General features: G+C 38.9%; 1 protein-coding gene across 1 annotated transcript in view; it reads right to left on the bottom strand.

Moving 5' to 3' along the window:
- Nucleotides 1-27440, bottom strand: part of ADGRV1 (adhesion G protein-coupled receptor V1) — a 556489-nt gene that overhangs the window by 12281 nt on the left and 516768 nt on the right. The window contains exon 90 of the mRNA XM_042956620.1: nt 1345-1536. Within this exon, the coding sequence (XP_042812554.1) occupies nt 1345-1536 (192 nt within the window). The remainder of the gene's footprint in view (nt 1-1344; nt 1537-27440) is intronic.

The raw sequence follows: 27440 nt of genomic DNA, 5'->3' as shown, positions 1-27440 counted from the left end.
ATTCTTAAATATACTTGTGATCACTTACCTATTTTAATTTTAACCTGACATGAATAAAATTCCTTTCAACATTTAACATGGGAGACAAAAAATATCACTGAGCAGGTAGATTATCTATCTACATACCTACCTACCTACCTATTTACCTACTTACCTATCAATAAACGATTACCTTTTCAGACAGATGCACTTTGATTTCTTGCCAGATTTCAGGATGCAAACACAAATACTGTTTCCCTTGGTTTTCCTTTTTTAAAATGTTTATTTACTTATTTTGAGAGAGACAGAAACAGCACAAGCAGGAGATGGGCAGCAAGAGAAGGAGAGAGAGAGAATCTCAAGCAGACTCTGTGCTGTCAGCACAGAGTCCAACATGGGGTTCGAACTCAGGAACCAAACTCAGGAACCTTGAGATCATGACCTGAGCCTAAAACAAGAGTCCGATGCTTAACTGGCCACCACCCAGGTGCCATTGTCCTTGGCTCTTTAATACAAAGACAGCAATGTGAGTTATGTAAGGAGCAATAAGCAAGCATTCTTCTGGCACTGTAGAAATGGTCAGGGACCTGCATACTATCTCTTCCTGGACAAATGTCTTCATGTAAGTTTAAACTTTGAGCATTGGTCCCAGTGCTATGAGCAGCATTACTGACAGATTGGTGGCAATGTGATTTAGACAAAGGAAAGCAAAATGATGAGGACAGAATGCAAAGAACAGTGGGAGGTGGATCTCACAGAGGACATCCTGGATAGATTTTTCTAGCAGTGCTGCTGAAGCCCTCTTCCAAGCTTTTGCCCTAAAATATTTTCTGGTACTCAAAAAGAGTTTTAGCCTCTTTTCTTTTCACTGAGTATTTGCTGGGATCCAAGTAATGAGCTGGGATGGGTGAAGAAAGAGAGTGAAGGACGTATTTTTAGGAAGAACAGTATTTAAAAAAAACATTTCCAAAGCACATCCAGTCACTGCCATTTTAAATTAGGAAGATTTTGAAGAAAGAGACGACAAATTATGTTCTGACTTCCCAGTACAAATCGCTGGTTAGTTTAGCTCACAGGGCAGGGAAAAAAAGAATTAGGTAACAGGCATGATACCACAGTAAGCCAATCAAATACCACTGATCAGAGGCTGTTCCCAGGAGAGGGATTTAAAAGTCACATAGTACCTTTTAACCTGCAATCATCTTGAGGTGGAGGTGGACAGGGAAAGGGGGAGGGAGAGAGAAAGAGGGAGAGGTGGGAAGAGAGGGGGAGATGGGTACGGAAGGGAGAAAGGAGGAGGGAAGGGGAGGCAGGGAGGGAGGGGAGAACGTGAGCAAGTGCAAGAGCAAAGGCAAAAGCAGGCACCTCCTCCATAGCACTGATAAGGTTCTGCGTGGACTTGCTGATTTCCCCTCCAGCAGGAGGCATGCCACTCCCTGGTGTGAAGAAGGCTGTGCTGGGCCCAGGGTGTCCATTCATTTCCACTGTGTAGCTGGCCTTCATAGGGCAGCACGTCTGGTTGTGCAGAATGAAATAAACCACAAAAACATAAAGTCCCTGCAAAAGAAAATAACACTAGTTTGTTAAAGGAAATCCGGCTACCGCAGCTGAAAAATAAAGGTGGTTGTAAGCATAGCTGGATTTTCTACAAGCATTCAAATTCTACCTGAAGCTGGGAATTACAGACCATGTTACAAGGCTAGCAAGGGGCCACTGTAAATTTCTGGATGTCACAAAAAAGTTTTCCAGTGTTATTTGGGAAAAGTGCCCCCTCACTAAAAACAAAACAAAAAACAAACAAAAAAAAACACAACACATTTTTTTTCTTGATTAAAACACAAGTGACTCTGAAATCTAGCCCTACAAATATGTGAAAACAAACTGCAGACGCATATCTGATTAGCCGTGTAGCTTTTTGTTATAGAAAGCAAACCTCTTGCCTTCCCGAAAATTACTCTTTTCCCATGGATCTCACTTGTTCTCATTTTTTTTCTAGCAAAATGGTTGAAGTGAGGTAGACTTCCAGAAGGGCAGTACTAATTGAGCCTTCTGATTTTGTTTATACAGCTCACTGACTTATTTCATTTGAAAACAGCATCACTGGGTAGGGACTCAGGAATTCTGTGAATTGCTTGGTATTTAGCGTGCCTTGCTTCTCAGCGAACGTTCCAGGAGACAACAAAGCTATCTTGTGAGTTCTTAAAGATCTGCTGGCCCTTTAAATTCTTTTGCAACCTAGTCAAGCTCTTGACAATTGCTCTGCTTCCGTCACAGAGAGCAACTCAGATTTTGCATTTGTGTTCCAGACATGGCCTACACTGGCTGTCCTTCATGATTTCTACAAGGGATCTACTGTATACTTCTAATGGTGCTTCTATAATGCTTGGTAATTTTGACCTTTATTCTCGGCCAATAAAATATGTTAAATTGTGGCTTTTGTATCTGTTAATCTTGGTGTTTAAGTTTTGGAAGCAAATTAGAATCTCCTTAGTTATGAAAATTCTTACATTAATCCACAAAAATGAAAGCAAACTTATTAAAGAAGAAAAGGAGTTAATGTTAACATTGTTCATGAAATACGAGTAAGTTTCTTCGTTTTGTGAAGCTTGCATTCTCACATGGTTCATGACATTTCTAGGAGTATGGAAGCAATAATGCAAATAATATACTTGTGGGCTTGAAACTTGTATCTGCTGGTATAAATAGCAAAGTGTCTGTTAGAAAATACTCAAGGCATAAGAATGACAATGAATTTTTAGTAAAATGAAATTTGAAAACAGTCTGCATGATGGGCATGCTAGCATGTGAGCTATGTTGCCATTTCTAGAATACTGCCATAAATTAGGTCTTTCTCCCCCTTCCAGAGTTGGTATCCAATCTGTATAATTAACAGATATGTTTTAAGATCAGTGGTTCACCTGCTAAAAATATTTTTAAGTATAATTACCTTAACCACAATATAAAGTTACTAACAGAAACATGTTTCCTTTTGAATTAGGGTTGTTTTGTTTGTTTTTGAGCAACATTAGTATTTTAAGTTATGTAGGTAAGTGAATTAGTTTCACATGCAAATGATGATATAAACGTTAGCAGAAATAAATCTTCCTGAAAACACACACACACATCCAAAATTTTTCTTGAACAAGTAATTTTTCACATGGGTATGACCTAATTAAATTGGCCACAGCAATAGACAAAACAGGAAAAAAATTAAACTGTCAGCCTTAAAAACTGTGAGAATGTCTCTGATTTATTTCAGGATTTCTCTAAGTGTTACGAAGTGATAGGGTAAAAGCTAGATCAGGAAACAAAAACCATGTTTTAAAATCCATCTCTAAGGACCCATTTATTAAAACAGCACATTCTCTCTTGTTTGTTTTTATATCTAGCCTTTTGTGCTTCAGGAAAGGAACCGCCTGCTGAAAATAACTTGCATGTGAAAATTACATGTGTTTTTTTTTTCTTTTTCTTAAAAGAATACATATACAGCTAATACTTTGAATCTTTTAGATGTGCCCCCAGGAAACATAAACATTTTAGAAAAGAAAAGAATGTTTAAATGTAGATTGTGTGACATTTGCCTGGGTCCAGCCCAGGCTGGGCAAATACAGAAAAGGGAGCTTCTTTATCTAAAGTACTCAGCCATGGAGATTTCTGACCTCAGAGTAAAAACAAGTTCCTTTCCCAAACACTGCATGTTTCAATCCCAGGCTCTCCCTTATATGCTGGTCTGTAAAATAATGTAACAGAGAATCTAGAATCTCAAGTGTTCAATCCAAAATGCTGACCACCCACTATATGTACACGGTCAGGCACTGAGATGCAAGGATAAAACATCAGATTCCTACTCTCAAGTTGCTCACAGAGACAACAGTATCTTACAAAGTAATAGGTTAACTCTTTTAGAAGCAAGACCTATATAATCCATCCACCTGTTGTTCCTATGCTTTACTCAGGGAAGGGTGACAGAAGGGAATTCTTTCTGCGCATTGCTATTTTGATAATTTTGTTGGATCTCCTACTACAATGATGAAAAATGTTTTCAAAGTCTTTAGTTAGATTGTATCTGGATGAAACATACCAACTATGGCCAATTTTTAATTTAATTTTATTTTTTTGATTCAGGCATTTAAACTTATTGGCAAACATTCAGTGAGACACAAACAGACCATAATGTCTAAAGGAGTTTGATCTCCTAATATGATCAAAGAGGAAAATAAGTACAGCAGATGTGGCTGCTTAACTCAGTGATATCTATCAGTTCCATTAAGGTGGGAAAGAATCCACTTTGCTATTTGACAGATCTTCCCGGGAAGTGGTGGCAGAGGAGAACCGGGTAAAACAGCAAGTTGATTAAGCTGCCTGCTCCTGAAGGAAGTGAAGTCTTAGGGCTTCGCGCTGGTTTGGAGAACTCATCTTCAATCTGAAAGTGCCTCCCTCTGAGGACTACGATACGGCCTTCAAACAGGAGCAGTTAATCTTGGCAGGACTTGTAAAAAGATCTCAGGAGAGGGTAGAATCCAGGTATTCAAACCGTAACTGCATGCAAACTGTCACCGTCGGCAATCCCCTTTGTCTCTGCCTCGCCCTTCCCATAATTCCTTCAGGTTATAAAAAAGTGGTGAAAAAATCAAATGCATTCAATGAGCCCATTTAAAAACAGCTGCCCAGTCCCATTTCTTTAATTTTAAATCGGCTCTAAATAAAGCGAAACATCAGCTCACTATTTTTTCCACGTTCCACACAAAGTGTGACAGACCTTACACTGTGTCCTCCACCAGTGAACATTAACACACCCATCCAAAAAGAGCTCTCACAGATACTGAGCTATATGTGTTCAGCAACCTGACATACTGACTCCACACAACCTCTACTTCTAATATTTATTTCAGTTTCTGGCAAAGAGTTTTGGCCAATGATGCATGATAAAAATATGCAGGTGATAGTGCCTAGCCTGCCATTAAAACACAAAGAATTAAATGTCTAGACACTAAAATGTAAAGTTTATAGAGGTGCCAGCACTTAAATATTTGAGGAATAAAAAGCTAGAGTTCCACAGGTAATGAGAAATTGGTCTTACAGACACCGCACATCTCACTGTAACCACAAAAGTTGAACTACTGTGCTGTTAGTAGTTGGCACTAACTATGATTCAGAGAGTTTGAAAATAAAGGAGATTTTGCTAATATAAAGTCCAGTGAACTAAGATGAAAAAGACAAAGATTAAAGGAATTACAGAAGCTAATAGGGAAAAAAATACTCAAGAATTGTTCATTGCTATACTTGAAAAGGGGAATCCAAAGAATGATAACTGAAGATGAATAAAAAGACATAATATTAATATAATAATAATTTCTTGTAAAAGAAAAAAATAACTGAACCTTCAGATTGAAAGTATAATACCATGTACCAGGGAAATTTTGATACAGATTCCTTAATACCAAATCATAGCCTTAGTTTTAAACTTTAAGATATTCAAGCAGAAAAAAAGCCAATCTGTGACTAAGTGGTAAATTTTAGGCTTTCCTCAGACTTCTTTACATCAACTAGTAGTGCTAAAAGACAATGGAACAATATCTATTAAGTTCTGAGGGGAAAAAGTGGTCCAAGAATATTACACTCAGCCAATAGAGCATTTGAAATTATCAACCATTAAAAAAATATGCTGGGAATGCAACATCCATGTATCCTCTTGGGTGAAGGTAACCCAAACTACATGATAATAAAATATAACCAATAAAGAGATGAATTGCCCGTACAGAAGAAAAAACAGAATTCAGTACAAAGATGGCAAAAGGATCATGTGGGGTGCCTGGGTGGCTCAGTCAGTTGGGTATCTAACTCTTGATCTCATGGTTGGTGGCTTTGAGCCCTGTGTTGGGCTCCGACCTAGCAGTCTGGAGCCTGCATAGGATTCTCTCTCCCTCTCTCTAAAATAAACTTGAAAAAAAAAAAAAAAAGGATCATGTAAAAAGACCTATATATCTATGCATTTAGATATAAAACCAATACTGAACAAAATTATGAGAATTAGAGAGTCAAATGAAAAAGTTAAGTCCAGACAACCTAAAAAGATAATATTAACTAAGAAAGTTTCTAAGGTTGGGATAGAGGAGATGGGAGACATGATTATTCATGATTCCATCTTTTACAGCATGTAGTCAATCAATACTATAAAATTGAAATACCTAGGTAATAAAAAACAGTGATTCTAATCATTAAAAAAATTTTTTTTTAAATTTTGAGATAGAAAGAGTGAAAGAGCTGGGGTGGGGGCACAGAGAGAGAGAAGAGAGAGAATCCCAAGCAGGTTCTGCACTGTTGGTGCAGAGCTTGACTTGGGCTCAATCCAACAAACTGATAGATCACGATCTGAGCCAAAATCAAGAGTCAGATGCTTAACTGACAGAGCCACCCAGGCACCCCTTTAATCCTTTAATGTATTTATAATTTCTTGTCTTCTTTTTTCTTAAAGTAAGCTCTATGCCCCAACTTGGGGCTTGAACTCACAACCCTTAGATCAAGAGTCACATGTTCCTCCAAAGGATCCAGCCAGGCACCCCTACTTAGTATATCTATATTTGTGGTATAGAACAATTTTTTGAAATTCAACAATTTTTACTCCTCTTCCATTTTAGTTTTTCTAATGAAATTTTCAAATAAATTTAGTTTTGTATATTACAGCAAATATAATATGGTCACATAATTTAAAATTTACTTGTAATTAGACATCCAATTGTATTTAGTATTCCAAAAAAGGTGTCTAGAATGATGTGCACTTAATGTTACTTCTATTTTTAAATAGCCAATGGTATTCAAAGAGACTTAATGACATATGTATGTATAAAGTGGGAATGACTTTAAAAATGATCCTTTGTTTTTAATGCCTCATTTGCTCTTTCTGGTGCTCTTCATTCCTTTCTTTGGAACAGGATTTGCTCGTATCACTTCTCTTTCCCTCTAGCCTGCAGAACTTCTTTTTAGCATTTCTTAGAGTTCAGATATGTTAGAAATAAATTCTTTCAACTTTTGTCTGCCTGAAAATGTCTTTATTCCATCTTCATTATTATTATTTTTAATGTTTTATTTTATATTTGAGAGACAGAGAGAGAGAGACACAAAGAGTGTGAATGGGGGAGGGGCAGAGAGAGAGGGAGACACAGAATCCGAAGCAGGCTCTAGGCTCTGAGCTGTCAGCACTGAGCCCGACGTGGGGCTCTAACTCACGAAGTGTGAGATCATGATCTGAGCTGAAGTTGGACGCTTAACCGATGGAGCCACCCAGGCACCTGCATTATCATTTTAGGGGAATATTTCCACCAGATACAGAATTCTAGGTTAACAGGTTTTTTGTTTTTCTGGGGACTTTGAAGATATCATTATACTGTCTTCTGGTTTCCAAGGTTTCTGATGAGAATAGTGTTTGTTTTTACCTTTTTTTTTGTATGCAATGTTCCCTTTACTTCCCCAAGCTGTCCCCATGATTTTCTATTTAGATTTTCAAGAGTCTGTGATATACCTGGGTATAATTTTCTTTGTTGGGGGTTCTCTTAAGCTTTTTGGATTTGTGGTTTTTGCTATAGAATTTTGAAAATTCCTGGCCATCACTGTTTCTGTTATGGTCACCTAATGAGGATTATTTTTGAAGTCATTTTAAAGGTTTTTAACCTTGGGGTGCCTGTGTGGCTCATAAAGTAAGAGCAGGTGACTCTTGATCTTGGGGTCATGAGTTTGAACTTCATGTTGGCTGTAGAGATTACTTTAAAAAAACTTTTTAATCTTTATGCTTTTATTCTGTTTCAATTCTTTATAGTAAATAGTTACCATTTTTTCCAAATAGTAATTTTTTTAACTACAAGCAAATTTGTCAGTATATTAACAAAGATCAATTCTATATAATGGGTTAATACAGATGAATTGTATATAATGGGAACATGGACATGTGGATAATTTTTTGTTTTTCTTTTCCACATTTTAAAAACTGAAACATAGAGATATTAAAATAATAGGTATAATGTTTTTGGAGCCACAGGGAAAATGTGCAATTTCAAAATCTCCACATTTTTGTGGAGGCTTTACAAATGGCCTATATAAAACCACTTATCTTTTAGATAGTCTAAGAAAGTGCACAAAATGATGCAGGACAAGGGAATTCGAGAAATGAAATCTTCATTAAAATTCAGTTTTCAGCTGAAAAAAATCACAAATTTGTGATAAAAAAAAAAAGAGTATCTTCCATTAAACTTTACCCTCCTAGAAAGCAAGAGACTATGTCCAGTTCACCATTATATTTTAAATTTGCAGCGTGGACCCTGGCACACAAAAGGAGCTTAAGAAATATTTGTGAAGAGATTATGGTTTTTAAATATCAGCAGGGGTGAGAGTGGGATGGGGGTGGGGACAAACGTGGGTCTGAGGCATGTGTTGATTTTAGTCCTCTGTTTCTCTCACTATAGTTAAGTGATCTGGTAGACGCTCAATAAAATTTTGTTTTGGTTTGGTCTTTCCATTTCACATGTTAGTTACATTGCCAAGACTCCCTCATGGGAGAAGCAAGCATCCACTCCTGGCTGGGTCTCTGCTTTTTTGGGCTGGTGCCCCTCTGGTGGTGGGCTTGCTTGGTGCTTAGCTCCCAGGTGACTTCCTGGCTGTCTCTGGCTTCTCTGCTGGGGCTGGGTTTATATATTGCTGCTGCTTCTTGCGGCCACTTCCTCTCAAAGGACTTCACAGCTTTCTGCTTTTGCTCTTCCCTTGGCAGACAACCCTGAAAAGTCTCTGTTGATCTCTTGTTTCTGCCTTCGCATGCTCGTGGGCTGCAGACCTACTGCTGTTTCGTATCGCTAGTGACTTGGCAGCAAAGACAATGGATTTCATGCCAGTGACAGCATTGAAAAGATAAATCCAGTATTTGTGCATTTGTACATTGTTTTAGGTATGAGATAAGTAGGAATTGCATCGTTCCTAGCCTCTTATTTTTTTTTATCTCTTCTTTTTTTTTCAGTTTCAGTGGCTTTTGTTGATGTTATTTATAATAAGAATCTACAATCTGATGTGTGCATTAAATATACAGAGAAAGGAAACAAGCAAGTTCATCTTGATGGACATTGGTTAGTCAGCACAATTGAAATACTTAGAAGTCTACGGGAATATTTATTACCTGAATGTTTTTACAAATTATTTGGATGGGATAGGCAATGACCTAGTGTTCACCATGGGTTACGTTAGGTTCTAAAATTTCTTACTATTTTAAGGGACATTATCTATTCAGAACTAGTAGAGTCAATACATTTTCAGTTGGCTTAGTTTGTTGACTTCACACATGTCTATGACTAAAATATTGGTTAGCAGGCCTTCACTTTCAAGGTTTGGACTTGGAAAGATGACTGTTCTTTTTTTTTTTTCATGTTTTAAATTTATTTTTGAGAGAGCACAAGCGGCGAGGGGCAGAGAGAGGGGGACAGAGGATCTGAAGCGAGTTCTGTGCTGACAGCAGTGAGCCTGATGTGGATTTTTTTTTTTTTTTTTTTTTTTAACGTTTTATTTATTTTTGAGACAGGGAGAGACAGAGCATGAACGGGGGAGGGGCAGAGAAAGAGGGAGACACAGAATCGGAAGCAGGCTCCAGGCTCTGAGCCATCAGCCCAGAGCCCGACGCGGGGCTCGAACTCACGAACCGTGAGATCGTGACCTGAGCCGAAGTCGGACGCTTAACCGACTGAGCCACCCAGGCGCCCCGAGCCTGATGTGGATCTTGAACTCATGAACCACAAGATCATGACATAAGCCAAAGCTGGACACACAACCAACTAAGCTACTGAGGTGCCCAGAAAGATGTCTGTTCTAAATTTTGTAATTCTTAGGAATAACAATTCTTTTTTTTAAAAAAACAAGTTGTTGTTTTTTTAACATTTTAATTTATTTTTGAGAGACAGAGTCAGATCGTGAGTGGGGGAGGCTCAGAGAAAGAGGGAGTCAAAGAATCAGAAGCAGGCTCCAGGCTCTGAGCTGTCAGCACAGAGCTGGATGCGGGGCTTGAGCCAACAAACCCTGAGATCATGACCTGGGCCAAAGTCGGATGCTTAACCGACTGAGCCACCCCGGCGCCCCAGGAATAACAATTCTATATGCTTTTTACCATATATATCCAGAGTACAGACAAGATTATTTTTTCAGGCAAAGTTTCTACCTACAGTTTAAGGACGTATTTCCCTGCATGTCACTTAATGGACACAAGAAACATTGGTCAGGTTTCTTTGTGATAAATATTCATGAAACAAAAGACAATTATTAGGTTTTGCCTCAGCAATCTTCTCTCCAGACATGATCCCTGTTCCTTCAGCCTTTTCTCTTGAACCTTCTTCTACAGAAGAAGGTTCATCTCTGACACTCTTATTGTTCATCATGCTTCTGTTAAGTTTCAAAGCATGGAACACTTAGTCATATTACTTATTAGGAGCAAGACTATTTCTGCCAAGACAGAAGAAAAATTAAGGTGTGTGTGTGTGTGTGTGTGTGTGTGTGTTTATGTGTGTGTGTGTTGTTATAAGAACACAAATCCCTGACCCCAGTAACTCCCTGCTTTGAGAGCCCCCAGATTAGAAAAATTTCAGAAGTACATATTGAATTGGGTGGTAGGACTGAGGGATAGAGAAGGCTAGATAGAGGTGGTCATAATAGTAGAGAGATGGAACTAAATAATGTAGAGGAGGTTTGGAATCAGAATAATTTTTTTATGGTTTTAATAAGAAGAGGTGAAGAGAATCCAGTTGGAAGAAATTTTGAATGTAAAACATATTTTTTAAATTAAGATGATAAAAATACCAAACTGCACCATGATTATTTATTTAAATCTTGTTATATCTATAAATACTCTTTAAGAATATAATTTGAACCGGGGCGCCTGGGTGGCGCAGTCGGTTAAGCCTCCGACTTCAGCCAGGTCACGATCTCGCGGTCCGTGAGTTCGAGCCCCGCGTCAGGCTCTGGGCCGATGGCTCGGAGCCTGGAGCCTGTTTCCGATTCTGTGTCTCCCTCTCTCTCTGCCCCTCCCCCGTTCATGCTCTGTCTCTCTCTGTCCCAAAAATAAATAAAAAACGTTGAAAAAAAAAAATTTAAAAAAGAATATAATTTGAACCTATTTTTGGTTTATTCTGAGAAACCTCTGCCACAGGCACTGGAAATACTCAAAGTTTGCACATGGAAATAATATGAATAATAATAACAACAGTAACAAAATAATTAGTAAATTGTCTTTATGCTCTCTGGTTGGTTTTTCTATGCAGAAAAGATTATTCAAAAGTTTGCTTTTAGTTTTGTCTAACGGTAAAAAGTTTGCAAAGTGTCCAACCAACTATGGACATGAGTCAAAATGGCCCATTGCTGATGTGTATATGTATATCAAACTGCCATGATATACACTTTAAATATCTTACAATCTCATTTGTCAATTATTATACAATAAACCTCAAAAAAAAAAAAAAAAAAAAGGAACAAACTACTGGGGCGCCTGGATGGCTCAGTCAGTTAAGCATCTGTCTCTTGATTTCAGCTCAGCCCACGGTTTGTGGGAATGAGCTCCAAGCTGGGCTCTGCACTGACAGTACAGAGTTTGCTTGGGATTCTCTCTCTCCTCTCTCTCTGTTTCCCCCTCCCCACTTGCTCTCTCTCTCAAAAATAAATAAACATAGAAAAAAAACCTATTGATACACATAACAACATCAATGAATCTCAAAATCAATATGCTGGGTAAAAAAAGCCAGACACAAATGAGTACACACTCTATTGACACAAAATCCTAGAACATACTAATTTATAGAGAGACAGAAAACAGACTAGTGGTTGCCAGGAGGGAGAGATGTTCTGCAGGTGGGCCTAGGAATCTTCTGGGGTGATGGAAATGATTGTGGTTTCATGGGTGTGTAACCACCTTGCTTTTTAAAAGCTTGAGGACAAACCAGAGTTTTGAATTTGTTGTTTTAACAAATTGGAAACTAATCTTTTAAACCAAGGGTCAGCAAACTTTTTCTGAGAAGAATCACATAGTAAACATTTTAGACTTAGGACATAACAGTCTTTGTCAAAAACGAACTGAAAATTTTAATTTCATACCATTTCCACATGTCACAAAATATTCTCTTTTCTATTTTTTCCCCAACATATATAAATGTAAAACCCATTCTTTACTAGTACTTTTAAACATGGCTCTTGTCAACATCCTTTAAAAAGTCTTTTTGAAGGATTTAAGAATCTAGCATTCAGAGATCGGTTAACCATTCTATAGATTAAGCTCAATTGTTTGGACAGTGGTAGTCGAACAAAGAATTGTGTTGATAATGATGAAAAGGGGGAAAACTGGGAAAACCCAGTGCCAATAAAAACAGTGAAAGGAATCACTTTACTGTGGAAACTAAGTTAAACATCACATATGTAGAAGGGAAAACATGTAAGATTATTTTAAGTACTAGACTGGAGATCAGGAGAGAAGGCAAGGTTAGAGAAATAAGTGTGGAAAAAGCTGTGCAGTAGTAAAAGCAGACGCAACACCGTTATAGCATTCTTTTAAGGAAGACACGGTAAAGAGAAAATGGCTGAGTGTTCAGGATTAAAAACAGCAGGAGGACATTAACAGGAAGAGAAACCAGTGAAATAAACAAACAACTGATAGGTCAGGGAGGAGGACAGCTACAACTAACTATACCGAGGGAAGCCAAGAGAAGATTCTGTTCCAGAAGAGTGAGGTGGTCCACATTGTCAAAAAAAGACATCAAGAAGAAGCAAAAAGAGGCACTTGTTTATTTCAGGTATAACTAACATCTCTGGGGGAAACAATGACAAAAAAGAATAGTGAGAACAGACTGAAATATATATAATATATAGTGCTGTCCAGAAAAAGTACCCTGAGGATAGGGAATCACTGGATTCATGAAATGGTATCAGCTAGTTTGTTAACTATATGTGAAACTGGATGGGAGTGATTCCCCTCCCCCCACCTACTTCATTCATTATTATTCTTATTTAGAGCAAAAGACTATACAGCACAGAGGCCAATTCCTTTAAACTGAAAACTAAATCAGGTATTCCATCTGAAGATACTGAATGAATGTTCAATACATTTTCTACCATGATGGATTAATGTGGGTGTGCCTTCCTGTCAATTTTACATCTTCTCTGACACCAAGGTCCCTTCCGGAGATGCCCAATTTTTGTGTTCCTGACTTATTCCTGTTCCACAAGTTGCTGGAAGCAGATAGTCAGCCAAACACATAACTAGTGGACTTCTAAATCTTTTATATTGCTTTTTTTTTTTTTTTGCTACGACAACCTTTATTGTTTCCATTTGGTCCACAGTTTTGGCAAGGGCTCCAGGGTGGTTAAAAAGCTGCCTAGTGGTTAAGGAAGAGGCTCAGGCAAAGCCCTGGCACCAGGGGGATGCCAGAGAGGCTTCTCAAAGGTTGCCGGGCTCCCAAGGTTCCAACTCGTTACACTGCCTTTTTTTTTAATTAAAAAAATTTTTTTTAAGTTTACTTATTTATTTTTGAGAGAGGGAGAGTGTGTGTGAGCAGGGGAGGGGCAGAGAGAGAGGGAAAGAGAGAGAATCCTAAGCAGGATCCACACCATCAATGTAAAGCCCGATGCGGGGCTCGAACTCATGAAACCATGACATCATGACCTGAGCTAAAACTAAGCGTCTAATGCTTGACCGATTGAGTCACCCAGGTGCCCCTTGTTACATTGCTTTTAAAAAGGAAAAAAAAAAATCTAGTAAACTTTTAAGAAATTCGTCATCACGACATGGTTAATCAAATATCAAAGACAATCTAAATGGCCTTGTTTTAGAAACAGGTGAATCAGGTGAATCAATTTCAAAATAATAACATGGTTTTTGTAGACTTTTATAGAAATGTGGAACTCAACATCCTATGTTTTGCTTTACTGAGACACACAGGTGTAAATCATGCACGGAGGAGACAGGAATAGCTTTCCAACTACAACTGGCAAAACTGGCAAATTCTGGGACCTCTCACCAGCATATAAAAATTCTTTAAGGTATCACACTTCTGGAAATTTTCACATTTATAGATTTAAGGTGATATAGCATCTAAACAGAAATCAGAAATAATTCCAGATATTAAGAACCAGAATATATATTGTGAAATATTATTTGTTACGATTTTCAAATACTCTTGTGTCTGATGATTAAAGAGCTACTTAGTAAGGACAAATCATTTAATATCTTTTCGTTATAATTTTTCTGATCCGAGAAGGACACTAAAGTTTCTCCAGTAATGCTCCGTGAAATATTTGATTTACTATCAAAATTCTAAAAAAGTTCTATGGATATTTTAATTTTAAAGGGCAAGAATAGGGGCATCTGGGTGGCTCAGTTGGTTAAGCGTCTGACTTCAGCTCAGGTCATGATCTTGCGGCTTGTTAAGTTTGAGCCCCACATACAGCTCTCTGCTGACAGCTCAGAGCCTGGAGCCTCCTTCAGATTCTGTGTCTCCTTCTCTTTCTGCCTCTGTCTCTGCCTCTGTCTGCCATGCTCTGTCTCTGCCTCTCTCAAAAATAAATAAATAAGTAAATGAATAAATAAATAGAAAAACATTAAAGGACAAAAATATAAAGCAGCCCTAATTCATTGTTAACATTTATTGCTGAGGGGAAAGAAGAAAGGAAAAAAAATACAGAGAAGCCAAAAAACCTCCAAAATTTACACCAAATCCTAACACTCAGCAATAACCACTCTATCTTGGATAGGAACTTTCTTAAAACTACAGTTTCTACAGAGGGTTTATTTTCTCCAACCCGTTAATTATGTAAGGACATGTTTTCATGTGTAAGCATTTTTTTTTTTTTTTAAGCTGAAGATGGGATTTATAGTTGGGCAATTGCTAGGGTAACCTGAGATCCTGGTCTGCCTGGGACAATCCTGGCTTGCTTGGGATTCCTAGTTTAGCCTCTTGTCTCAGCATTTTTATTAAGATCACCCCCTTTCACTCAAGGGTCAATGACAATGCATTCCATGGCAGTTTAGCAGGGCTAGCTAGGGCTCAGTAAGGGCCCAGCATTGTCAAAGCTATCCTATTTGACACAGAAGAGCTACTGGGTACATCCTAATATAAAACCCAGATTCCAGCCAGCCTTCTTGACATGAGGATGGTCTGCAATTTAAATTCTTTCTGAACCATCTTTGATTCCTTCACTGAATGAATACGGAATAGCTGAGCGTCCATCTAGGAGGGCACTGTAGTTTCCATGCAGACAGTGAGCAGACAGGCTCAGTCCTCTCTCCAAGAGAACTTCATGTCCACAGCTCAGCTCACTGCCTAATGGGGAACTGAGCGAAGCGGAAGATGGGTCCAGTGACTGGTCTTACTGAAAGCTGGGGATGCTCTTCCAAATATTTTATCTTTCTTCAACCAAATAATGTTGTATAGCACTCTTTTTGAAGTTTTTCACTGTCCAGTGCATTGGCAATTCTGTGATTCATACGAGAAATATACATACTGTATTTATTTATATGAGAGACAGCAGGGCAGAGATGGGCAGAGACAGAAGGAGAGACAGACAATCCCAAGTAGGTCCCACACGGTCAGCACAGAGCCTGATGTGGGGCTCAAACTCATGAACCATGAGATCATGATGAGCCAAAATCAAAAGTTGGATGCTTAACTGACTGAGCCACCCAGTGCTCCAACAATGTAAAAGATGTAGTACCTGCTTCAGAGAACTTAGAGTTTAAAGTATGAAGTACGTAAATAAAATTAAGCTATGATGTAGGTCCACACTCTCCAACGTCTTTCTTGACGGAATTTTTCAACTTTGCAATACCAAGTTTCGTATGTGAGCGTGTATTACCTGTCTTGTGAGTGAACTCAAAGGGAAAAAAAGATTTCGTTTCATGTATTTACTCCACAGCCAATTCTTCAGAAATGTTAAACATGTTATAGTAGTGAAAGATAAACTTTCTAGTAGTGCTTCTTTTAATTACCAGAACCTCAAGTCGATATTCTTTTCCTTTTATTTTTAAAAAAAGAACATTTTGAATAGAGTATTTCTCTTCCTTAGCCCAAACAAACACAAAAAATAGCAAACAAGTATTATATTGTTTTATATTTGGAGTCCAAGGACATTATTATCTTCTACTATTTAAGGAAGTAGAGTGTTCAATTCTTGTGACTGATAATTTAACCAAAAAAATCTAAACAAAGATTTTAGTATAGCCCTAAACTTAATTCTCTTTACTACTTATAATCATTCTTTTGTGAAGAATGGGATTTAAAGTCGGATATCTTGGAACTGAATCTCTACTAAATAATATTAATATAGTAAGTATAATTATATACTAATTAGTATAAGTAGCTGGGCAGCTTGCTATAAATACTATTATATTGAGCTATTCTTTATTTATATGAACCTCAGTTTTTCATCTGTATAATGACAATATCAATATCAGTTACCTCAATAGATTAATATGAGGCTCAAATAAATATAAGATGTATATTTTTAAGCTATACATACGCTTTATAAATATAAGGTGATATTTTTATTTTTATTTTTTTTAAGACAGAGGGAGACAGAGCACGAGTGGTGGAGGCCCAGAGAGGGAGACACAGAATCTGAAACAGGCTTCAGGCTCTGAGCTGTCCACACAGAGCCCCATGCGGGGCTCGAACTCACGGACTGTGAGATCATGACCTGAGCAGAAGTCGGACGCTTAACCAACTGAGCCACCCAGGCGCCCCTATTTTTATTGTTAAAAGGATTTTCACTAAGTTAGTCTCATCCTCAACTTGGTTGATTTCTTTGTACAGCACATTCCTACCAGTTGAGGTGGTCTGCCACCAGGTTGTGTTCAGAGAAGTAACATTTTAAGGCCAAGCAGGATCTTTGCAGTTGAATGTTTTACATGGCTAAGAACCACTTCTTTCCCAGAACTGATAGAGAATACAAACCAAGATGCTATTCTGCCTTAAGTGTGATTCTAAATGTAATTCTTGACTATCTTTCTTAAGGCATGAGTAGCAGTTTCTTCACTGACAGGGTTTATTTTTTATGGAGTCATTTCACAAAATGGTGGGGGGAGGTGTTAATGCTTCAGTGGTTCCCAATACCTTCAGAGTTCAGAATGAAATTTCGTAACTTGGCTAATAAAGCCTTCTGTGTCTTGAGCCTCGCCTGTCACCACTCCCTGCCTGAGACTGCACACTCCAGGCATACTCAATCACCAGGCACTTTCCTTCCATTCCTCCACATGTGCTGTGCTTTTCTCTCAGGTTTGCCTTGCTTTTTCCTCTGCTGCTCTTTTGCTCCCCTGATCTGGCTAGCTCTACTCATCAGTCAAGTACCAGCTTCTTCCAGGACACAGATTCTTCTGTGGACACCCCACTAGCCCATACTGGGTTGGGTAACCCAACATTATCACCGCAGCCTGTGCACCTGCTTCATGGCACTTGTTATGCTCTATCATAACGGCTAGCTTTCTAGTTGGTCTCCTACATCACACTGTAGACTGTAAGCTTCCAAAAGCAAGACAGCGGGATTTATTTACTGAAATGAGCCCAGCTCAGTACCCTGCAAAGACCAACTTCTTCATAAATATTTGTTGAGCAGATAAGTGAATATATGAAGTCCAAAAAAACCCCTGTATTACCTGGTACCTAGAAAAATAAGGGCAAGCAAAATCAGAATACCTTTAAGAACAGCTTCTACATCTTAAGGGCTTACTCTTAACTAAGAAATGAGTAAAATGGAATCATCTATGCCATTTCCTTACTACATCTTCCCAGAAATTCTGGAAGACTTGAATTGGGGTGCTCTTAGGCAGCTGCTCCATGACTCATCCCACATAGGTAAGTGTATGAGGGTATGTAATAACAAATGTTTATAGGCTGTTAAGTTGGAGCAACCACCACCTATAGTGGGAGGAGATGAAAGGCATGTTATGGGAAAGACAATAAAAGCTGAACTCTGAGTGTGTGTTTAAAGCTTTGGGGGTATATATAAAAGCATGACACATTTAACTATTTTATTGGTTTGAAAAAAGTTTTAATGTAAGTATCTTAGGCAATAGCTATATCTAAAAAAAAATCTGATAAAATTAGCAAACTAAACCCCAAGCCCCAAATGTTGGTCTCCATTATGTAGTTTTGCAAATTTTTCATACAGATTGTGGTTTGTCCTTTTACTTTAAAATTTACCACCTTTAGGGGCGCCTGGGTGGCTCAGTCGGTTAAGCGGCCAACTTCAGCTCAGGTCATGATCTCGTGGTCCGTGAGTTCAAGCCCCGCGTCGGGCTCTGTGCTGACAGCTCAGAGTCTGGGGCCTGTTTCAGATTCTGTGTCTCCCTCTCTCTGACCCTCCCCCATTCATGCTCTGTCTCTCTCTGTCTCAAAAATAAATAAACGTTAAAAAAAATTTTTTTAATTTACCACCTTTATAAAAGAATGCACATTTTACATTATTCTTTTTTTTAATGTTTATTTGAGTGAGAGAGAGAGAGAGAGAGACAGACAGACAGACAGTGTGAATGGGGGAAGGGCAGAGAGAGAAGGAGACACAGAATGTGAAGCAGGCTCCAGGCTCTGAGCTGTCAGCACAGAGCCCAACGTCGGGCTCAAATTCCTGAGCCATGAGATCATGACCTGAGCCAAGGTCGGATGCCTAACCGCCTAACGGACTGAGCCACCCAGGTGCCCCTTTACAACATTATTTTAACCAAGGTTGTAATTTTTATAAGAAAAATGTAGTATTTATAAGACAAAGAAACAAAATTGCATATTTGAAAAAAAATAATCTTAAAATATAAGGAAACATTCTATATTTGTACGAGGAAATGTCTGTATGGTTAACGGTGAATCTGTGTATTCCCCCACATGGCAAAGGATGACGTGATCCTTTATATGATTTGTCAATAATTATAAAGTCTGGACACAGAAACAGCAGGCCATTTCCTTCAGATATGTTCTAAAGGGTACAACAGTTTTCTCTACCCTTGCTTACATTTTTCCCTAAAGAATTATGGACTGTTATCTCTGTAGTTTACATATTAATTTCCCTTTTCTACATTTTTTTATGCATATGTGTGAAATTAATAGGATTGAAATATTGGTAGTTGGATCTTCTTCATTTTATTAAATCTTTAATATACAAAGTTGAAGTCGGTGGCATACTGAGCATTTGGGTTTCTTAATGGTTACTACATTTTAGGAAAGGGGCAGCCTCTCGGTGCTAAAGCTGATTGACTGCCTGTGATATTGTGATTTATAATAAGAAATATAGATTTGGTCTTCCATCTAGTTTGTGACACAAATCTCCGAAAGCCCTTGGCATTTCCTCTAGTGAGGAGAGCAATAAAGGTGTCTTTTGTTGTGTTCATGAGGCGACTTTTAGAAAGTACCTAAGGATAGGGACCAGCTGCCAGTGGAGCCAACCCTGTGATTAGACATTTGGAACTTTGAGTCCTACCTCTGGCCTCTAGGGAGAGGAGAGGGGCTGGAAGTTGATTTAATCTCTGGCAGACAGTGATTTAATCAGTCATGCCTATGTAATGAAGCTTCCATAGAAACTCAAAAGGATTAGGTTTAGAGAGTTTCCAGGTTGGGAACACATGGAGATTTGGGGAGAATGGAGAGCCTGGGGAGAGCATGGAGGCTCTGTGCCCTTACCTCTGCCTTGCCCAGTGCATGCCTTCTGTCTGGCTGTTCCTGTTATATCCTTTTATAATAAACCAGTCATCTAGTAAGTAAAATGTTTCTCTGAGTTCTGTGAGCTGCTCTAGCAGATTAACTGAACCCAGAAAGGGGTCTTTTTTTTTTTTTTTTAAAGTAGGCTTCACCCCCAGGGTGGAGCCCAGTACAGAAACCAATGTGGGGCTTGAACTCACAGCCCTAAGATTAGGTCCTGAGCTGGGATCAGGAGTTGGATGCTCAACTGACTGAGCCACCCAAATGTCCCCCGAGGAGGGGGTCTTGGGGACCTCTGATTTATAGCCAGTCACTCATGAGTATAGGTAACAACCTGGGCTTATGCCACTATCGGAACTGGGGTGGTGGGGAGCAGTCCTGTAGGACTGAAACTTTAGCTTATAGAATCTAATGTTATCTCCAGGAGATAGTGCTAGAATTGAGTTCAGTGGCAGGGCACCCAGCTGGTGTCCTGAGAATTGCTTGTTGGTGATATGGGGAACCTCCAACCCCACACACAAACATTGGAATCTGGACTCAGAACACCATTACCTGCCAAAGTGACAAAAAGTACGTATCCTTTTATTTTTTTTTTTAATTTTTTTAAAACATTTATTTATTTTTGAGACAGAGACAGAGCATGAGCAGGGGAGGGGCAGAGAGAGAGGGAGACACAGAATTTGAAACAGGACCAGGCTCTGAGCTGTCAGCACAGAGCCCAACTCACAGGGCTCGAACTCACGGACTGTGAGATCATGACCCGAGCCAAAGTCGGATGCTTAACGGACTGAGCCACCCAGGCGCCCCAAAAAGTATGTATCCTTAAAAAGTTGTATGATAGGCTTGACCTCTGTACAAAAACCTGATAAAATAAGTACTTTTTTTCCCCCAAAATGTTTATTTATTTTTGAGAGAGAGACTATGTGTGTGCACTTGTGCACAAGCTAGAGAGGGGCAGAGAGAGAGAAGGAGACACAGAATCCGAAGCAGGCTCCAGTCTCTGAGCTGTCAGAGCAGAGCTCAACACGGGGCTTGAACTCATGAATTATAGATCATGACCGGAGCCGAAGTCAGATGCTTAACCTACTGAGCCACCCAGGAACCCCCTAAAATAAGTACTGTATTGAAAACATACTCATTTTACAGCGCCTGGCCAGCTCCATTTGTAAAGCATGCAACTCTTGATCTTGGGGTCATTAGTTCAAGCCCCACATTGGGCGTAGAGTTTACTTAGAAATAAAAATAATAATAACAATAATATTATAAAAACATATTTATTATAGTAGCAAATCAGACAAAGTTCGTGGGATTCCCAGAAATATAAGATGCAAAATACAAGAGTCCTATAAATAGAAGATGCAAAAATGAGCACACAAAAAAGGAAAGGTATGGGCAGCTAAAGTGTTTGACTCTTGATGTTGGCCCAGGTCATGATCTCATGATTGGTCGTGGGATTGAGCCTGGTGTGGAGCCTCCTTGAAAATCTCTCTCTCCCTCTGTCCCTCTCCCACTCATGTATATGTGCTCTCTCTCTCTCTCTCTCTCTCAAAAAAAAAAAAAAAAGAAGGAAAGGTAATTTCTATCTCTTGCTCTTCTGAATGTGCCAGGCACATATTAGGGGCTTTGAAAACATTGTTGTCCAAACCTCTCAACAATCCTATGAAGTAGGTATTATCGTTCTGTATCCCACGAGCCTTTCTTCAGAGAGGTTCAGTAACTTTCTCAAAGCTGTGTAAGGTGGGTCATTTACACATACTGAAGTCACAAGAAAGGCATGGGACATCTGGGATGACCCCCTCTCCCTCCTCCTCCCCACCCTGCAATCTAGTCCACCACAAGGGTAGGTAGTTTAACCTCCGAAATATCTCTTGAACCTTGGACTTCTCTCCAAATCCACTGAGCGCTGGTCAGTCACCGTGACCTCATACCTTCACCGAGGCAAGAATCTCTGTATCAGTTCGCCTCTGCTCTCTTCCCCCCTCTCCTGCGATAATTCTCTGTGACAGAAGCTGCCACTTCACTGCTTACAACCCTTTAATGTTTACTCCTCTTCTAAGATAAAGGCCCCAATCCTAAAATGTCTCATAGGCCTCTGCAAGACCTGGATGCTACCCACTTTTCCAAGCTCTTTGCCGCCACCCTGCTTGCATTTTCCACATCCAGCTGCGCTAGCCTAAGTTCAAGTCCGCCACCTCAAGGGCTTGGCATATTCATTTTTCCAATCATTCCATGACTGTGTATTGCACAGGTAGGATGGCCAGGCAGGCTTCTAAGAGCTCCCTCACATGTGGCTCTCTCTGCCTGGAGAACGACGCAGAATTTCCCTTGAGACTGGCACCACTTACTCAGCCTTCTGACCTCACTTCCTCAGGAATCCCCCCAATTCCATGCTTTTCTTCTGTTTATGCTTTCATAGCACCCAACACTATTCTCTTGTAGAACTTATCATAGTTTTTAGCACTTTTGTGTGATTATTTTGTTAAAATCTGCCTCCCACAGGAGAAGTAGCCTCTGTGATATTTTATGTGCTCTGTTTGGGACTGATCCTGTTTCGTCCTCCATTGTACTCTTAGAACCTGATATGGTGACTGACTTATGAAATACTTTTGCATAAATAAGTGATAAGAAAGACCATCTGTTGAAATCTTTGCAGAAATAATCTAAAATATGATTTGTGAATATACTACCAATGAAGGTAATAACAAAACTCAAATTTATGGGAAATTCCAGAGAGACTTCTAACTAAAGACACATTGATTTACAATGTAATAGTTAAAATAAATGTAACAATTTGTTGTGTAAAGATAAAACACTCAGGAAACTAATGACAAATGATCACTTAGGTAGCCAGTGTCAAGAATCTGTCAGAGATTCTTTACCACTAACCACTGACCCAGATGTTTTATTTCTTGCTGTCTTCTTCCATTTTTAAATTTAGAAATTTACCAGTCCCCCGCCCAAAGTAGAGATAAAGGTGCTTTATCAGATGACTTAAGCTTCTTTTTTCTTTTTAATTAAAAAAAAATTTTTTTTTTAACACTTATTTATTTTTGAGACAGACAGAGACAGAGCATGAACACGGGAGGGGCAGAGAGAGAGGGAGACACAGAATCTGAAACAGGCTCCAGGCTCTGAGTGGTCAGCACAGAGCCTGACACGGGGCTCGAACTCACGGACCATGAGATCATGACCTGAGCCGAAGTCGGCCGCTTAACCGACTGAGCCACCCAGGCGCCCTGCCTTAAGCTTCTTAAAAATATTCCTTTTGAGGATTTTTTTCTCCTGTTTAATTTTATAGTCTCTAAAAAGATTCTTTTAAAAAATCATTTTAAAAAAGATTTTATTTTTTAAAGTAACATCTAGGGGTGCCTGGGTGGCTCAGTCGATTAAGCGTCTGACTTTGGCTTAGGTCATGATCTCGTGGTTTATGGGTTCGAGCCCTGCGTCGGGCTCTGTGCTGGAACCTACTTCGGATTCTGTGTCTCCCTCTCTCTCTGCCCCTCCCCTGTTCATGCTCTGTCTCTCAAAAATAAATAAATGTTAAAAAATTAAAAAAAAAATTAAGTAATCTCTATACCCAATGTTGGGCTTGAACTTACAACCTTGATCAGGAATTAAATGCTCTACTGACTGAGCTGCCAGGTGCCCCTGGGTCATCTGCAGTTTCAACTTCTGACCACCCAACCCACTCCAAAATCAGGGAGGTAGCAGAGGTTGTGAAAAGTATATAGATCTCTATCTGGTAGTCTTGGACTCCAGTCTCAGCTCTGTCACTAAATACTTCTGAAAACCCAGGGTCCCAGTTTCTCACTTGCAAAATCAAGATGTGCTGGAGACTGGATTATATGAGTCTTTTTAGAATTAAAGTTTGATTTTTTAAATAGTTGCAGAATATAATATACACAGTTGCATGCATTTTGTCTCCTCTTGGGGCTTATCACAAAGAAGGTTAAATTTATGAATTTACTTTCTGTGGACAACTGGTCCATTTCCCCAGCCACACACAAATCTCATTGTAAATTAATACCTCATGAACACTTGAGTAGTGAATCAGCTTTCTGGAGCCTTGTCAAATTCAAGTTTTTTTGTTTGTTTTATTTTGTTTTGTTTTGTTTTCAAGAACTTGTTTATTTAATTGCAATTACAAGAAATTCAAGTTTTTGAGGCTGTAAACTTAAGAATCAAACTTTGATCTACGGTGTCTACAAAGATAAAGGCAGCATCTAAAATACCCTTGAAAGAAAACCACCACCACCACATCCTATACAGCATTAAAATACTGGTGAATCCAGTCACGATACATGATTACAGAATTCGTAGGAAAGGAAGAAGTGTACCTTCTTTCCAAATTGCTTTCTAAGTTAGTCTGGGTCATGGCTGCATGACTGAGAATGGTAGTAGAGAAATTTAATAAATAGATCTCTAATAGTGATTTTTGCTTTTCTTGCTACATAACAATTATATGTGGTAGAGAAGAAAGAGTGCCCCTAGTAAATGTCAACCATACTTGTTTATAAAAAAAGGAAATGAATTTCAGAGTTAGTTCTAGCCCATAAGTACAACAGCAAAACGTTCTACATATATCTGTCTAAATCATTTTGATCTTAAAACACCCACAACAGTCTGCATCAACTTCTTAGTCCAGAGAAAATTAAATATTTGAAATCCAGGCTCTTTCTATTTTAGGGTGATTACTGCTTTTTCTCATCTATACTATAGCTTTTGGGTTTAATTATAGGAGTCTTGTTTTATTTTTCCAACATTAAAGAATCTTTGCCTCCCTGTTTTTATAATAATCCTCTAGGAACTTAAAGGGACACTTATTTCCCAGTGAATACTGTCCTTTCAGATTTGCCTTGGAATGAACAATGGTGATGGTTCAAATGATAAGTACTGGGAACCAGGGATAGAAAATTCTGGAATTAGTGTGGCCATTATCAGTTTACTGCAAATACAGCAGAATGGACCTTCACGTCTTTACTATTTTTTAATCAGTGTGTGTGTGGAGGGGGATATTAGTGGTAAAGGGTGATTTAAATTTAGGATACACCAATATAAGTCAACATATTGGAAAGGTACAATAAACCATTCATTGTTCTTAGCATTCATTCAAGTATTTATTCATTCATGGGTTCATTCATTCATTCATTCAACATTTCTGAGAAGCGACATGGAGTTTGAAAAAGAAATAAAACATATACTACCTGTCTTCAAGTGGCTAGCAGGTCAGTGAGAGAAAAACAAAAGTAACAGTATTATGGTATGTAAGTGTCATGATAAGGAAAAAAAGAATTTGTGGGAGATTTGAAGAAATACGTCAAAAAACGCTTGGGGCCGAGCAGAGAAGACCCCTTGGCAAGGCTTGACTTCCCAGTGAGTTTTCCCAAGACATACAGGAAGCCAGGCAGCAGGCAGGAGGAAACAGTAGTACATCCAAGAAAGCTTTCAAGAAGACAAGACGTGTCCCTGCTGCAATAACCAACAGAGAAGAACAGTGAAGCTTCTGATATCAGGCTGAATAAAATCTTCATGTAGCACTTTATTTTCAGTGTACAACTAAAGGGAATCACAGATGTTTACTTAAATGGTCCATATGGTTCCCAATGAGGACATTACAAACCCAAAATGAATCCTGTTGGTTGTTCAAAATTATAATACTGAGAAGAGTGATTAGATTTTAAACTATATTGTAGAGTGTTGCCTGAGGGGGCATGAGGAATGTGAAGAACCGTAAAGCTAGTATACTTGTAATGAGTTCAAGAATCAGAGTGACTTCATTTTAAAAAGGGTTAACAAAGTCGTTGAGGTTGTGAATCAACAGCATGACAGTCTGTTGATTTTGAAAGCAACCCAGATTTGTATGAGGAAAACAGAGAGGACTTAAAGTGGTTCAGGCTAAGTCCTGGTGTCACCCACGAAGTTAGCTTCCTAATTTCTTATCCCAGATTATAGCTGTCAATAAGATCTTGCTTTTGCTGTGTCTACTGTGTGGTTACATGGACTATTTATCCAGCTGAAGAGATATTTTTCTATGACATGCACTCTTTGGTAGTTCCTTTGGTAATAACCCAAATCTCTGATAAGATAACTATTAGTTAACAAACATGAACTCTCAAATGCTTTATAGGCCTTGAGTAAATTCAAAGGATAATAACAGATAGCCTCAACTGGTGATAGCATTCCTTACTAGTGATGACTAGGTCATCTCTCACCTGAGGGAGTTTATTCCAAGAGTCAAAACACAGCACCCACAGGAAAGCACAAAGCTGTCCTTTGTGCAGGTTATGGGAAAGTCCGATGAGGTGATCCTGTGTACTACCTGGTTACTGTAATTCTGGAAACCAGTGACTATGATCTCCAAGATGGATACCTACTGTTCCGCAAGGCTGGATGCCTGCCTTTGGATGTCAGAAAATCAAAAACTTTATGAGTATGTCACTTGTTGGCATTCAAAAGCCAGGCATTTCTCCTGTTGCTTCCACACACCCTCCCTCCAGAAGTGGCCCATAAATGACAGAGCCAAGTCACAGAACAAATCCTGTTTCTAGTTCAATGCTGCAAACATAGATTAAGTCATATCTTGGAATTCCTCCATCGAGAAAACTTACAAGAAGCAAAGCAACTTTTCAAAGCATAGCAAAATAAACATTTACTCCATGACTTACTGAACTTGGCACGCGGAAAATATGCACTTCCAGTAAAGTTAGTGAGTTAACTAAGGCACCGACTTCACCTTCCTGGCTGCTTAAGGCCACAGACCGCTCTGGGAGGCTAATCTTACTTGTGTTCCTAATCCCACCACTAAATCTATTATTTGAGGCAAAGCATGTAACCTTCAGCTACTCCAGCTCTTTGTCAATAGGACAATGCTGCTGGCTATCAGCACATTTACTGGGATAAATGCTTGATAATTAAACATGTTCTTTTAATATAAACACTGTTTTGATGGTACACACTGGAAAACTATGAAGCATGTAAATAATTTGAAAATGTCAGTTTGGGATGAGGTGCTAAAAATTGTGAGTCATTTCAAGAGATTTTCCTAAATTGAGGAGATTTGTGGGAGGGGAATGCAGGCATTGGAAATTTCAAATAAGAGATTTAACTCAACAAGAATTTACTGAGGACATTGTGCCAGCCCTGTAATTAAGCTTTCCGGGCAGTACAAAAGAAACAGGAGAGTGGGTCTTCAGGGAAATGGTTGGGGAACAGCCCCAGGTGGCGGAGGGTGTTCCAAATGAGTGGAAATATAGGATACAATGCGGGGGCTGGCATCAGAAGAGATTATGGTAAACTAGTGAGGCCCAGAAGTTTTCACCGAAGTGCTACATTTAAAGCTGGATCCTTAAGAAAGGTAAGATCTGGAAAAATTTTAAAAAGGGGAACAGAATTACACATGAACGTAATGGCATGGTCTAAGGCAAGAAGATGGGAATGCAATAAAATACCTCTGTATCGTGTATGACCATCATCACATATTTGTTCATTCCAGCCAATATGCCCTAGCAATAGTACTTTCCATGCTTTGTTGATCTGGTTACCATGAAAAGCTCTAGCACAAAATGCATCTATTCAAAATAAATTTGGAGAATTATTTAAAGCATGCAACTTTTCTCTGCCTCTCTTTTTTCCTTTTTTTTTAATAGTAAAACTACCCTGTACTGAGCGTTTGCTTATGTGCCAAGCACTGGGGCTGAGCACTTTACGTGTGTTATTTCATTTACTAGGACTTAGGCATGGCACCATACCTAGAATTTATGCATGTCTGATTCCAGG

The sequence above is a fragment of the Panthera tigris genome, chromosome A1 (genome assembly GCF_018350195.1).
Source record: "Panthera tigris isolate Pti1 chromosome A1, P.tigris_Pti1_mat1.1, whole genome shotgun sequence".
In the NCBI taxonomy this organism is placed as follows: Eukaryota; Metazoa; Chordata; class Mammalia; order Carnivora; family Felidae; genus Panthera; species Panthera tigris.
Note: the sequence above shows the minus strand (reverse complement) of the source record. Positions and strands in the feature narration are given on the sequence as shown.